This window comes from Phacochoerus africanus, chromosome 1, assembly GCF_016906955.1.
Source record: "Phacochoerus africanus isolate WHEZ1 chromosome 1, ROS_Pafr_v1, whole genome shotgun sequence".
NCBI lineage: Eukaryota > Metazoa > Chordata > Mammalia > Artiodactyla > Suidae > Phacochoerus > Phacochoerus africanus.
In genome coordinates, this window is record NC_062544.1 from 45,562,646 (window position 1) to 45,578,263 (window position 15,618).

The window sequence follows — 15,618 nt, forward strand, 5'->3', positions numbered from 1 at the left end:
TATAAAAAAAAAAAAAAAACATGACCTTTAGAATTAAGAGTTGGCTATAAATCTCTGAACTGTAATCTTGAGCAATAGGACCATCAATTATAATCATCAGGTTCCTCACACATAAGGGGAAAAATTAATATTTGATAATTGAAAGTGCAGAGTACAGTAATTGGCACGTAATAGGTAATTTAAACTGAATTTTCAACAAAAAGATTATTACTTTATAAATTTTTTTTTTTTTGGCTGCGCCTGTGGCATGTAGAATTCCTGGGCCAATGATCGAAACTGCAGCACAGTTGCAGCCTGTGCCACAGCTGCAGCAATGCCAGATCTTTAACCCACTGTGCCACAAGGAAACTTCCTTACTTTATAAATGTTTTAATGTTTATATTACATAAATAAAGGAGACCACCTTAGTTGTCTGTTGTAATCTATATACACTGTCCCTGATATTAGAAAACCTTAGCAGTATTTGGAAATGACTATCCAATACAAAATAAACCCTTGATTTTTAAAATTATACCTTTAGAGGAAGCATTTTCAGAGTTGAACTTTATCTTGTAAAAGGTACATTGAATTGTAATGTTCACAGCAGTGTTTCTCAAACACTTTCAAAGAATTCTTATTGTGTGGAATAGGCATATTCCACTGAAATCTGAAAGGTTCCATAGTCCAATAAGTTTGAGAAAGGTTAAGGTAAATGTTTTTTTGTTGTTATTGTGTCAGAGCTTCTAATTTGGTAATGTGAGGTTTGGTATGCAATATTTGCTAAATTATTTAAATGTGAAACACAATTTCGAAAATATTGGTCCAGAGTGATAATGGACTTTTTTTTTTTTTTTTAGCTTAGCTTCAACTTAATTTTAAGAGTCAAATATTTACATTTTTTTCACATTTTGATTAAGTCATTTATCTACATGTTTTCTTATACCATGTCTCTAGGTACCATGAAAGCAGTCAGATGAGCTCTTTAGTGGAGACATTTGTCAGCAAAGCAAGTGCTCTGCAGCGCCAGGGAAGAGCTGGGCGGGTCAGAGATGGTTTCTGTTTCCGAATGTACACAAGAGAAAGGTATGGTGTAGACTGGAAATTAAGGACACATAAACCAGGAGTTCCAATTGTGGTGCAGCAGAAACGAATCCGACTAGTATCCATGAGAAAACGGGTTAAATCTCTGGCCTCGCTTAGTGGGTTAAGGATCCAGCGTTGGCCTGAGCTATGGTGTAGATTGCAGATGTGGCTCAGATCCCATGATGCTGTGGTATAGGCCAGCAGCTGTAGCTCCAATTCGACCCCTAGCCTGGGAACCTCCATATGCTGTGGGTGCAGCCCTAAAAAAGCAAACAAACAAAAAACACATAAACCGGTACAGTGTGGCATTTCTGATAATATGTATTTACTGTTATTTTATTTTTCAGATTTGAAGGCTTTATGGACTACTCTGTCCCTGAAATCTTGCGTGTGCCTTTGGAAGAATTATGTCTTCATATTATGGTAATCCCAAAGGAATTTAAATGAATTTTTTCTTCACCTCTAAGAAAAAAAAAAAATGAAGACCTAAACTTAGCTTATGTTGCTCTAGATTTTTAAATATTTTATTTATTCTTCTTGAATAAATGCCTTCTTTTATGAGTAAATCCACTGTGCTTTAAATCTGCCATAGGCACTCATACTTTATAGATTAAAATACACACTCATAACCTAGACAAGTAGTTCTCAGCTGGGGGCGATATTGCTCACCAGGGGATAATTGGGCCGTCAAGAGACATTTTTGGTTGTCAGAACTGGGGGGAGAGGGCAACCAGGCTATGGACATCTAGTAGGTAGAGGCCAGGAGTACTGCTAAACATTCTACAAAAAATAGAACAGCACAGTCCCCTAAAACAAAGAATTTATCTGGCCCCAAATAACAACAGAGCTGGACTTAGGAAATCCTGACCTAGACTAAAGGCTGCCTAGTCTGAAAAAGCTATAAATCCTTCAGTTCTTATACTTTTCATTGTATAAAAATCAGGAGTGAAAAACTTAAAAAATGGAACCTGTCCCCTTTAACACACATCTGCAGACTCATGCCCAGACACAGACATCCTCTTTGCTTAAAATTTTACTGAAATTTAGTTTCAGTTTGACCATCTCTTTGTTAATTCTTTCTGATCACATATCAATTAACCACTTTTCAATCTGCAGAAATGCAATCTTGGTTCTCCTGAAGACTTCCTCTCCAAAGCTTTAGACCCTCCTCAACTTCAAGTAATCAGCAATGCTATGCATTTACTCCGAAAAATTGGAGCTTGTGAACTAAATGAGCCTAAACTGACTCCACTAGGCCAACACCTTGCAGCTTTGCCTGTGAATGTCAAGATTGGCAAGATGCTTATTTTTGGTGCCATATTTGGCTGCCTTGATCCAGTGGTAAGGAAAACATAGCTGCTTGTTCACTTTAAACATCATTTTGGTTGGGAAAATACTAAGTTTGGAAACAATTTTTAATTAATTTTTTGACCAAATAGAATGTCTGTACTAATATTAAAACCAGTAAATCTGAATGCTCGATGAGAATTTTTAAACAATTTAACTTTTTATATTTATATACAAAAAATATATTCATCCATTACATAAAGTGTATTTTCGGTATTATTAAGTAAGAGGGTTTTGACTTGTCTAAACTTTTGCTATCAAACATCCTACTAGAAATATTTAATTGAATGTATAGTGGATGGTTCTTAGAGTGTTGAACTCCACACATAAGGAAAATCAAAACCTCCTTCCCTTTTTCTGGGTTATCTCTGAGCCAGCAGGTATCAGCAATTCCGTTTTCTCAAATTATCTCAGAATTAACAAACTTTGTGCCTCTGTCTCAATCCCTTGGGTTCATATGCTATGCCATTCCAACTTTCCAACTTTATGAAGTTGTGCCCTTTTCTGAGACTACAAATCAAGACTGTTTGAAAACAAAATGGAGAGATTATGACTTACTCTAGTCTCTTTTTTCCTAGTATCAGAAATAGATAATCACCAGAATTGTGCAGAGTCCAGGAAATAATCTCAGCCATGATAGTCGATCTGAAAAGCTGCAACAGGAGTTCCCATCATGGCTGAGTGGTTAACAAATCTGACTAGGAACCATGAGGTTGCAGGTTCGATCCTTGGCCTTGCTCAGTGAATTAAGGATCCAGCGTTGCCGTGAGCTGTGGTGTAGGTTGCGGACGTGGCTCGGATCCTGCGTTGCTGTGGCTCTGGCGTAGGCTGGCAGCTACAGCTCTGATTGGACCCCTAGCCTGGGAACCTCCATATGCCGCAGGAGCAGCCCAAGAAATGGCAAAAAAGACGAAGAAAAAGAAAAGCTGCAACAACAACAGATGGGTTATGTAGTCCAAATTATTTAAGAAGTATTTAAAGAGCATTGCAGGCAAGGGAGATTCAGGCTAGGAGTCAAGGTCCTGAGCTATGATTCAGGGATTGCTTCGAACTGTGTGACAGAATATAAGTCGCTTATACAAACTCTAATTTTTCTAAATATCTGATTCTGGTGATACTATTTCCTCATCTCACAAAGAGGGTATAAAAGTAAACTGATAGATTTTTTTTTTAATTCCATAAAATGAAACTAAAAGTAACTACCTAAAATGAAAATGTTAGCCGTTCTAGAACGTGATCAATTGGAAAGAAGAAATACGCAACTTGAAAATGGTAATTTGTTTTGTTTTGCTTCATACTACAAATCAGCTTACAATATATACCTCTTTAATGATAAAATTTTTTGGTTATTTATGGATAGGCAACACTGGCTGCAGTTATGACAGAGAAATCTCCTTTTACCACACCAATTGGTCGAAAAGACGAAGCAGATCTTGCAAAATCAGCACTGGCTATGGCAGACTCAGACCATCTGACAATCTACAATGCATATCTGGGGTAAAGTAATAATGTGGGTGCTGTCAATAGGTCAAATCTGAGGTTACCTACTTTTAAAAAAATTGATATTTGACTTTTATTAAAAAGATATATTTAAGATTTAAATTTATTTTTAGATACTTCATTTGTCAAGGTTTAAATTGTAGAAATTCATATTTTTATAACCCCAAAATTTAAGAACAATGTACTTTATGTGTACTACCTTATATTTGAAGTTAATAATTTAGTGTTATACATAAACAAAAAATATCTGTATTGTAGTTGAAATTCTTATATACAATTGGCTAGCTCCTAAAACAAGCAAGACCCTTTTCTCTTTTTTTTTTTTTCTTGACCTTTCCCTTTAAATGAGCTTACTTTGGTTAGTACCTCTGAAAAAGTTTGAAAACATGTTAAACTTTGGTCATTTTACTTACATAGATGGAAGAAAGCCCAGCAAGAAGGAGGCTATCGTTCTGAAATAGCATATTGCCGGAGGAACTTTCTTAATAGAACATCACTGTTAACCCTAGAGGTAAGTCTTAATACAGCTATCTTAATTTCGGGGTCATAGGGTTGACCAATGGGATTATTTTGGAAAAAGAAATGCCTAGGATTTCTGACACATAGTAAAGGTTTAATAAATATTTGATGAATTAATAAATTTATAATTTTTTTTCATTGTTTCTCCCAGCAGGTAACCTGTATTACACAATAATTCAAAATAACATTTAACAGTCATAATATATCTTAGGAAATGATCAAAGATGTGACATGATTTCACAGAAATAACACTAGCTTGGGAATTGGGATAGTTGTCTATTAAACAGCTTGGCATGGGAAGGTTAATTAGTCTAAGCCTCAGTTCCTCATTTTAAAAAAAGGAATTGAGGAGTTCCCATTGTGGCTTAGCGAGTTAGGAAGCCAGCTGGTATCCATGAAGATGTGGGTTTGATCCCTAGCCTCGCTCACTGGGTTAAGGATCCAGTGTTGCCACAAGCTGCCGTGTGGATTGCAGATGTGGCTCAGATCTGGCATTGCTGTGGCTGTGGCATAGGCCGCCAGCTGCAGCTCCAATTCAACTCTTAGCCTGGGAACTTCCATATGCTGTAGGTGCAGCCCTTAAAAAAAGGGGGGGGACTAAATGATGATATTCTATAGTTTTTTCTGAAAATCCACTGTTATTTTTCATTATTATGGGAATTTTCAAACATACATAAAAGTAGACAAAATAGTATAATGAACTCCTGTGTACCCATTTCCCACTTCCATAATTATCAACATGTGTTCAATCTTGTTTTATTTATACTCCTCTTACTCCACTATCTGCTCTCTGGGTTATTTTGAAGCTAATCCCAGATGTCATAATGTTACATATCTCTGAAGCATAGAACTTTTTTTTCTTTAACAATATCATACCTTAAAAAATTCCTTAATATCATCAATGTACAGTATTTAAATATCCCTGATTATCTTATTAATGGGTTGTTTACAGCTAGTTCTAATTATGATCCAAACAAGATCCACACATTGAATTTGGTTGATATGTCTCTTAAGTTTAGCACATCATTTAAAGGGAAATGGTGTTTAGTGCAGACATGATATAAAAAGTACTCAGCAAATAAGCTTAATATATCTCTCACATAATTCCCCTCCTGTATGCTCATGTTTAAAAGATTTTAAAAACATTTTTATTCTTATATAATTTGACCCATTTTTTGGGTAATTTAAAATAACTGTGGTGGAGTTCCTGTTGTGGCTAAGCATAAGTGAATCTGACTAGCATCCATGAGGATGCAGGTTTGATCCCTGGTCTAGCTCAGTGGATTAAGGATTGGGTGTTGCCCTGAGCTGTGGTGTACGTCGCAGACGAAGCTTGGATCCTGCATTGCTGTGGCTGTGGCATAGGCCAGCAGGTACAGCTCCATTTTAGCGCCTAGCCTAGGAAGCTCCGTATGCCATGAGTGTGGCCCTAAAAGAAAAAAAGAAAATAAATAACTGCCGAGATGACAGCAGGGACTCCTCTCTGTGGAATGAACTTTGTCCTTGAAGCAGCAGCCACCTCTGGGCCAGCTGTCTGGAGTTCAAGATTTGGAGAACTCCTTTGCTTCCACTGCACTTCCTCCCAGTCTCCAAGTTGCCTCCCACCTCCTTCCTTCTATGAGCCTTTTCTTCACCTGGCAGCAAGGTTTTTAGATCTCTTCAGCAACTGTCTCTTAAGTCTTGAAGTTAAAGACCCTTAAATCCCAAACCAGAAACCTAAAGGAAATCCTAAATATAACTGTCACCTTTTAATAACTTATATCCGTTTACTTTCAAAAATGCTTATCCTTCTTGCAGTATTTTAGCTGACTGGCACTACTAGAGGTAGAAAAAGATTTTAGGCAACACATTTAGATTGTTGCCGTTTATAAATTTTGTCAGAGTTCTTTAGGAAATTAAGGTGAGTTTCCCAGAGACAAAGGTTACAGGTTCGATCCCTGGCCTCGCTCATTGGGTTAAGGATCTGCAGCCTAGGATAATAAGGTTCTTGCAGTCCTCTATAATTATTCTTCAGTGTTGTTCACTATGTGACCATCCTTACTGAGTAAAAATGTTGAAAGAAGAACTACACTACTGGAGTTCCTGTCGTGGCGCAGTGGTTAACAAATCCGACTAGGAACCATGAGGTTGCAGGTTTGGTCCCTGCCCTTGCTCAGTGGGTTAACGATCTGGCGTTGCCGTGAGCTGCAGTGTAGGTTGCAGACTTGGCTCGGATCCTGCATTGCTGTGGCTCTGGCGTAGACTGGTGGCTACAGCTCCGATTAGACCCCTAGCCTGGGAATCTCCATATGCCGCGGAAGCGGCCCAAGAAATAGCAAAAAAAAAAAAAAAAAAAAAAGAAGAAGAACTACACTACTGAAGTTAAGGAATGAAAATGCATTTACACACATTTTTATTGCTTTCACATTTTAGACATTTTTTCTGGCTCTGCACATGGCATATGGAAGTTCCTGGGCAAGGGGTCAAACCAGAGCCACAGCAGTGACAACACTTAATCCAACACTGAATGGAGGGAACTCCTTTAAATATATTCTTATATTTTATGACATCTAAAGTCTTGCAGTAGCAGAATTAGATGACTTCATTTAATCCTTAACCTTCCAGTATTTTTTTTCCTCCCAAATGTAATTTGGGCTATAGTTAACTAAATAATATTTTGGCATTCTGTCACTTTTTAAATTGAAGTATGGTTTATTTATAATATTATATTCATTTCAGGTGTACAGCATAGTGATTCAGTATTTTTATAGATTCTACTCTATTAAAACTTATTATAGCAGTTCTCTGGAGTTCCCATTGTGGTGAACTTTGTAACAGTAACGAATCCGTCTAGTAACCATGAGGTTGCAGGTTCGATCCCTGGCCTCGCTCATTGGGTTACGTACGGATCTGTCGTTGCCATGACCTATGGTATAGGTCACAGATGCGGCTCAGATCCCGTGTTGCTGTGGCTGTGGTGTAGGCTAGCAGCTACAGCTCCAATTTGACCACTAGCCTGGGAACCTCTATATGCTGCAGGTGTGGCCCTAAAGAAGGAAAGAAAAAAAAAGTTATTAAAGGAGTTCTCTTTTGGCACAGAGGGTTAAGGTTCTGGCATTGTCACTTCTTTGGCTCTGGTCACTGCTGTGGTGCACCCTGGAACTTCCATATGCCACAGGCACAGCCAAAAAGAAAAAAGTTATTACAAAATAATGGCTGTAATTCCCTGTACTGTACATTGTATCCTAGTTGCTTATCTGTTTTATACATACTAATGTGTATCTCTTAATCCCATATTCCTATCTTGCCCCTTTCCCTTTCTCTACTGGTAACCACTAGTTTGTTCTCTATATCTGTGAGTCTATTTCCATTTTGCTATGTACAGTCTTTTTTTTTTTTTTTTCCGCCATGCCTATGGCATGTGGAAGTTCCCAGGCCAGGGACTGAACCTGTGCCACAGCAGTGACAATGCTGGATCCTTAGCTGCTAGGCTACCAGGGAACTCCTTTTTTTTTTTTTTTTTTTGTCTTTTTGCCATTTCTTGGGCTGCTCCTGCAGCATATGGAGGTTCCCAGGCTAGCGGTCGAATCGGAGCTGTAGCCGCTGGCCTACGCCAGAGCCTCAGCAACACAGGATCCGAGCTGCGTCTGCAACCTACACCACAGCTCACGGCAATGCCGGATCCTTAACCCACTGAGCAAGGGCAGGGACCGAACCCGCAACCTCATGGTTCCTAGTTGGATTCGTTAACCACTGCACCACAACGGGAACTCCGGAACTCCTATTTTATATTCCACAAATAAATGATATCATACAGTATTTGTCTTTCTCTCAGTTATTTCACTAAGCATAATATCCTCCAAGTCCATCCATGTTATAGCAAATGGCAAAATTTCATTCTCTTTTATGGCTGAGTAATATTCCATTGTGTGTATATACCACATCTTTACTCATTCATCTGTTGATGGACACTTAGGTTGTTTCCATATCTTGGCAGTCATTATAATGCTGCTATGAACATTGAGGTACATGTATCTTTTCAAATTAGTGTTTTTGTATTTTTTGGATATATACCCAGCAGCAGAATTGCTGGATCATGTGATGATCATATTTTTAGTTTTCTGGCATCCTGTCAATTTTAATAGGAAAGAATAATATAAATTACAAGGTTGTTTGGCAACATCTCTATTTTAATTGATTATGACCTTCTCTCTTTTTAACAAACCAATCTAGGATGTAAAGCAGGAGTTAATAAAGTTGGTTAAGGCAGCAGGATTTTCATCACCCACAAGTTTTAATGGCTCAGAAGGAAACAGAGCTTCACAGACCCTTTCCTTCCAAGAAATTGCCCTTCTTAAGGCTGTACTGACTGCTGGACTGTATGACAACGTGGGGAAGATAATTTATACAAAATCAGTTGATGTTACAGAAAAATTGGCTTGCATTGTGGAGACAGCCCAAGGCAAAGCACAAGTACATCCATCCTCAGTAAATCGAGATCTGCAAACTCATGGATGGCTTCTATACCAGGAGAAGGTAAAGTGCTCATTCTTAAATTCTAACATTCAGGGCATTATTCTAGAAGTTAGGATGCTGAACAAGTATTATATTTGGTTCTTAAATTGAGGTGTTCATTTTTGTTCATATTTGAAATCAAGATGTACATGGTTTCTCAAAAAAAACCATATAACATGTCTTTTTCCCACATTTCCAAATATAGGAGATGTAGGATGGGATTGAACTATATATGATGTGGTAACAGTTTAAGTCATAGTGCAACCTAAGATAATGTAATAGCAAATATTTGTAGATTATGATTAAAACAGTCAACTTTTTGAATCACAGCTCATTAAATTAACAAGGATCCACAATTTCAAGAACTAGCTTGAATAACTCCCACTGTATCATCAAACTTAAATACAAAACATAACAAATTTCTGACTAATGACCAGCACTGAACACTGGCCTAGAAGCCGAATGCTTTGAAACTTAATCATAATTTTATTTTTGCACTAATTAACAGCATTAGCATTATAAAATTGCTGGTTCTTAGTTTCATTTATGTTCAAGATAATTTCCACAATTTCAAGCACTGGCTCGAACAACTCCCAGAATATCATCAAACTTAAATATAAAAAACATAACAAATTTTTGACTATTGACCAGCACTAAACATTGGCCTAGAAACCAGATGCTTTGAAACTTAATCATAATTTTATTTTTGCACTAATAGCATTAGCATTATAAAATTGCTTGTTCTTAGTTTCATTTGTTCAAGATAATTCAGCCCTACAATTAATGTTTCAAATCCTTTTAATAGTATAAATGCACAGGTGGTAATTGCGGTTATTATAAAACTGACGAATTATGCATATAAAAGAGTAAGGAATTCTCACTGTGGCACAGTGGGATTGGCAGTGTCTCTGCAGCACCAAGATGCAGGTTCGATCCCTGGCCTGCCACAGTGGTTTAAAGGTTCCAGTGTAGCAACAGCTGCAGTAGAGGTCGCAACTGCGGCTTCGATCTCATCCCTGGCCAGGGAACTCCATCTGCCGCAGGGCAGCCAAAAAAAGGAAAAGGAAAAAAAGAGAATGTAGACATGTAGCTTTACAAAACATTTAGAAAATTATAGAAAATGCTTACAGGAAACAGATAAATGAATTCTTTTCTCTCTCATTTTTATGCAGATAAGGTATGCCCGAGTATATTTGAGGGAAACTACCCTGATAACCCCTTTTTCAGTTTTACTTTTTGGTGGTGATATAGAAGTTCAACACCGAGAACGTCTTCTCTCTATTGATGGCTGGATCTACTTTCAGGTACATGCTACAACTAATCATTTTGGTTTCATTAAAATTTTTACTTCCAGTACCATTTGAGGTAGACTTTCTATTAGGAGTTCCCCTCGTGGCTCAGAGAAAACAAATCTGACTAGGATCCATGAGGACACAGGTTCGATCCCTGGCCTTGCTCAGTGGGTTAAGGATCCAGCATTGCTGTGAGCTGTGGTGTAGACCAGTGGCTACAGCTCCAATTCGACCCCTAGCCTGGGAACCTCCATATGCTGTGGCCCTAAAAAGCAGGAAAAAAAAAAAAATAGAATTTGCATAATTCCTATAATTTGACTCAAAATAGAAGACTTCCTTATTTCATCTTGCCTGTATGGTTTTAAATCCATTAAATTTGAAAATCAGATTATGTTGCAATTACAGATTGCATTCATTGTCAGTAACAATTATAACTTGCCATGTGTTGTGTACTTCAGTAGTTAACTTTACATGGATTAACCCAAATTTAATTCCCTCATAATCTTGTTAGATAATTTGTATAGTTTCCTTTCTATAAACAAGGCACTTAAGCTCAGTGAGAAGTTAAATAACTAACCTAGGTTACTTTGATTGTTCACGGTAGAGCAAGATTTAAACCAAAGACACAGATTCATAGCTTTTAATGCATATTGTCAAATTCTCTAGAAAAATTAGACCAATGAGTGCTACCAGCAATACATTTATCCTAGTAACTCATCAACAACACTGACCAGTTTAAGCAAATCTAATACGTTCTGTGTGATATATCATGATAGTTGTTTGTCTAAGACTGGAAATGTAAATTTTAAAGGCAACTTAAAAATACATACAGGAGTTCCCATTGTGGCTCAGTGGAAACAAACCCAACTAGGAACCATGAGGTTGTGGGGTTTGATCCCTGGGCTCGCTCAGTGTGTTAATGATCTAGCGTTGCCATGAGCTGTGGTTTAGGTCGCAGACACGGCTCGGATCTGGCGTTGCTGTGACTGTGGTGTAGGCCGGCAGCAACAGCTGCAATTCGACCCCTAGCCTGGAATTCTCCATATGCCGCAGGTGCGGCCCTCAAAAGACAAAAGACAAAAAAAAAATACATGCAGTTCTCATAAAGAGGCTGAAGTGGGAGAAGTGTTTATAACTGGATTGTGGTGATGACTGCACAACTTTAAATTTACCACAGTGAGTAAATTTTTACGATCTCTAAGTTATACCTCAATAAAGCTGTTTTTTAAAATTCCATTTTAAAAAGTTGAAATAATGGTTGCTTTATTTTGGAAAGATCAAATTTATAAGTATTTAATAGGGAAATTGAAATTTGCATATCTTAGCTACAGGAAGTAGTTTGCTTATATTTTTCTTAAAATGCTAAAGCACATAGTAAGGTATTTATGCTTACATTGATATTATTTAAACACATTCACACTCCCTGGGATTAAATTTTTCTAATTTGTCATCTTCTCTCAACAGGCACCTGTAAAAATAGCTGTCATTTTCAAGCAGCTAAGAGTTCTCATTGATTCTGTTTTAAGGAAAAAACTTGAAAATCCTAAGATGTCCCTTGAAAGTAAGTGTTTGATTATAAAGTTGCTAGAAAATAGTACACTTTTAAACACTGGCATACTCTATAATTCATTAAAGTCTTAAGTTCCATGTGATTAAAAATTATTTTATGGTGAATTCCATCAGACCCATAGACAATTCTTAACATTCTTTTAGTTTATTCCTTCCTCTTCTAAGCTTTACTTCCAAACTTATGGCCATGTCACAGAGAAAGGCTGATAAAACTGAGTATTTGTAAATTTTGCTAGTTATTAGCATATTAGTAAACTAGTGATATAGTTATTATAAAAAATTAGAAAGAAGGATATTCTGTGAGTTTCCCAGAATGTTTTCTCTACCATTCTCATAAATGCAGAGCTGTTAGTCTGTATAAAATAAGTACATCATCCTTCCATGAGGATGTGGATTCAATCCCTGGCCTCGCTTAGTGGGTTAAGGATCTGGCGCTGCCATGAGCTGTGGTGTGGTTCTCAGATGCAGCTTGGATCTGGCATTGCTGTGGCTGTGGCTGTGGCGTAGGCCAGCAGCTGCAGCTCTGTTTCCACCCCTAGCCTAGGAACTTCCATATGACACACCTGTGGCCCCATAAAAAAAAAATAAGTAAAAATACAGAGTCCAAAGACCTACTCCAGGCATCCTGAATTTCCTCTGTGGGGAGAGGCCTATGGCCATGTTGTTATTTTAATCTCTTTTAATCTATAATAGCTCTCTACTGTGATCCTCATTTTCAAATGCAATTTATTTTTAATAAACTAGATTTTTCTGGTAGAATTTCTCATATTTAGGATTTAAGTGGTTGCATCTTCATGCTTTAATTTAATGTGTTTCTCTGTTCCTTGTATTTCCTGCAGATTGGTAGTTATATCTAAAGACTTGATAAGAATCAAGTTTTTAGGAAAAGAATTTTTTTGTTGGTACTATATAATCTTCCCATTGCATCACATCAGTTTGGTTTTCCTTCTTTTAATGGTGTTAAGAATTGATCAGTGGGAGTTCCCGTCGTGGCGCAGTGGTTAACGAATCCGACTAGGAACCATGAGGTTGCGGGTTCGGTCCCTGCCCTTGCTCAGTGGGTTAACGATCCATTGTTGCCGTGAGCTGTTGTGTAGGTTGCAGACGCGGCTCGGATCCCGCGTTGCTGTGGCTCTGGCGTAGGCCGGTGGCTGCAGCTCCGATTCAACCCCTAGCCTGGGAACCTCCATATGCCGCGGGAGCGGCCCAAGAAATAGCAACAACAACAACAAAAAAATAAAAAAATAAAAAAAAAGAATTGATCAGTAGGTTCAATATGATTATATTTAACAAGTGTCCCAGTTAATTCTCATAGTTGTGTAATTTGGGAAGCTAGTGGTTCAGTGCTACTACCCTGAAGACTCATAAGCCATGTTTATTTGCATAACTAAAGGTGAATGAATAGCATTAAACTGTATCAATTTTCCTGTAATGCTGGAAACTTTGATGGGGTCTTAATTAAGAGATATAGGCTCTTCTTGTGGAATTCAGTAATTACAATTCAGCCTTAGAAGGAATTATATAAAGAACAAGTTGAACTACAACTTTTAAATTAAAAAAAAAAAAAAGTTAAAATGATTTCAGTGTTTCTCTTTGCCATAAAAGAGAAAGCAGAGGCGTTCCATGATGCCTCAGTGGGTTAAAGATCCAGCACTGTCACTGCTTCAGCAGGTAGCTGCTGTGGCGTGGGTTCACTCTCTGGCCCAGGAACTTCCACATGCCACAGGCATAGCCAAAACAAAGAGAAAGAAAGCAGAACTTGCCCTTAGATGAAGCATGTATTTTTGACATAGGTGGGAGGATAAAGAATATTAGAGTCCTCTCTCTTTCTGGACTTTATAATAAGAAAAGTTGGGGGAGTTCCCGTCGTGGCACAGTGGTTAACGAATCTGACTAGGAACCATGAGGTTGCGGGTTCGGTCCCTGCCCTTGCTCAGTGGGTTGACGATCCGGCGTTGCCGTGAGCTGTGGTGTAGGTTGCAGACGCGGCTTGGATCCCGTGTTGCTGTGGCTCTGGTGTTGGCCGGCGGCTACAGCTCCGATTAGACCCCTAGCCTGGGAACCTCCATGTGCCACAGGAGCGGCCCAAAGAAATAGCAAAAAGGCAAAAAAAAAAAAAGAAAAGTTGGGACAGAACCCCAAACTTTTGGAAAAAAAAAAAAAAAACACTGAAATTGCTCTTGTGCTTTCCTTTACTCTGCTCTTCCTCAAACTAAAAATTGTGAGGTTCTTTCTAAACCTGCCATATCCCCTTTGCAACAAGTGATCTTTCTTCCCCCAACCCTTTTTTTTTAAAGGTCACTATAGACTCCAGAAAACTTGGTGTCAGGCCATAGGCTTAGTTATCAGTAATCCCCATTGCAATCATTGAACCACAGAGCATTCTCTTATTGAAGTGTCTAATAAAACACAGAATTTCAGTGTGGAGCCCTGATAATTACAACCATCCAGAAAGTACTTGTGAGTTCTTAGGAAGTCATACTGTCGGAGAAACTGTAGAAGCAGCTGTTAAAACTTCTAGCACATAACATATCCTCTGTTGCCCTATTTGTTAGATTAATTGATGTCTGATTCCTTTGCTGTGTAGATAGGTCTGTCACTTTGCCATTGACACCTCTTCAAGAGCACATCCATGTTAAAAGTTTCCTTTGTGCTAAACATGGAGAAAATGATACACAGTTCCTTATTCTTTGCCCATACTATAGGAATCCTCACACATTCTGAAGTACATGGAAGAGTTAAAAAGGCTTTAGTATATCTGAGCCAGACTTCTTGTCTTAAAAGAATTTTTAAAGAAATAATTCCTTATAAAAGAGTAACAGGTATATCACATCATTTCTTCGGGCCTTTGCCTACTTTTTGTCAAAGCAGGTATGCTATAATTAGAATGATAATCAAAATAATATTTGTAAGGAGTGTCCATCATGTCTCATCAGTAACGAACCCAGCTAGTATCCACGAGGACGCAGGTTCGATCCCTGGCCTTGTTCAGTGGGTTAAGGATCAGCCATTGCCATGGGCTGTGGTGTAGGTCAGAGACGCGGCTCAGATTTAACGTGGCTAGAGTGTAGGCTGGCAGCTGCAGTTCCAATTCGATCCCTAGCCTGGGAACCTCCATATGCCACAGGTACAGCCTTAAAAAAACAAAAATAATATTTGTAGGGTAACGAATTATACTATGGAGGCATCTCTATTTTATAGCGAATACTCTGGTATTAATTCTGCATTCTAATTTAAAAGAATACCTCTTCTAATGAGGTATACCTATTTACATGTGTATATGTTGGAATATTAGTCAGTGATTAATTTATTCATTGTTTTTTTTTTCCATCCAGATGACAAGATTCTACAGATCATTACAGAATTGATAAAAACAGAGAATACTAATTGAAACTGAAATTCATGGTCAAGTGGTTTAAAAATTAAGATGAAGACAGAGTCATGAAATTATGTGAAATTGGACCATCGCATTAAGTATTTCAGTACTTAAAATGGTACTAGCCATAACTTAAAGGTGGTGGAAAAAAGCACATACTTTAAACGTGTAATTTTCTAATTCTTTTTAATGATAATTATTCTCAGTGTACTTGCCACTACATTTACAATAAATTCTTTGGTATCATCCATTTTGTATATACCCTTATGTGTCCTATGGCTAAGCCCTGTGACTGTTCTATCTTTAACTCAGTGTTGTGATTCCCTGTGTACTCACCTCATCTCTCAGTCCTTGATGTCTGGAGAGTTTAGACCTTCTTGACCCAGAGGAGAATGTGCTCCAAAACCAGTTTTAATTAAATTTCCATGAAGAGGACCAACTTCAGAAGTCAGTTATTTA

General features: G+C 37.9%; 1 protein-coding gene across 1 annotated transcript in view; it reads left to right on the forward strand.

Annotated features, from left to right (window-relative positions):
- Positions 1–15,409, forward strand: part of DHX29 (DExH-box helicase 29) — a 52,137-nt gene extending 36,728 nt beyond the window's left edge. The window contains 9 exon segments of the mRNA XM_047759849.1: positions 934–1,062; positions 1,410–1,485; positions 2,179–2,403; positions 3,770–3,906; positions 4,327–4,420; positions 8,641–8,943; positions 10,095–10,226; positions 11,679–11,775; positions 15,119–15,409. Coding sequence (XP_047615805.1) covers positions 934–1,062; positions 1,410–1,485; positions 2,179–2,403; positions 3,770–3,906; positions 4,327–4,420; positions 8,641–8,943; positions 10,095–10,226; positions 11,679–11,775; positions 15,119–15,174 — 1,249 coding nt within the window. The 3' untranslated portion in view covers positions 15,175–15,409.
- The last annotated feature ends 209 nt before the right edge of the window (positions 15,410–15,618 follow it).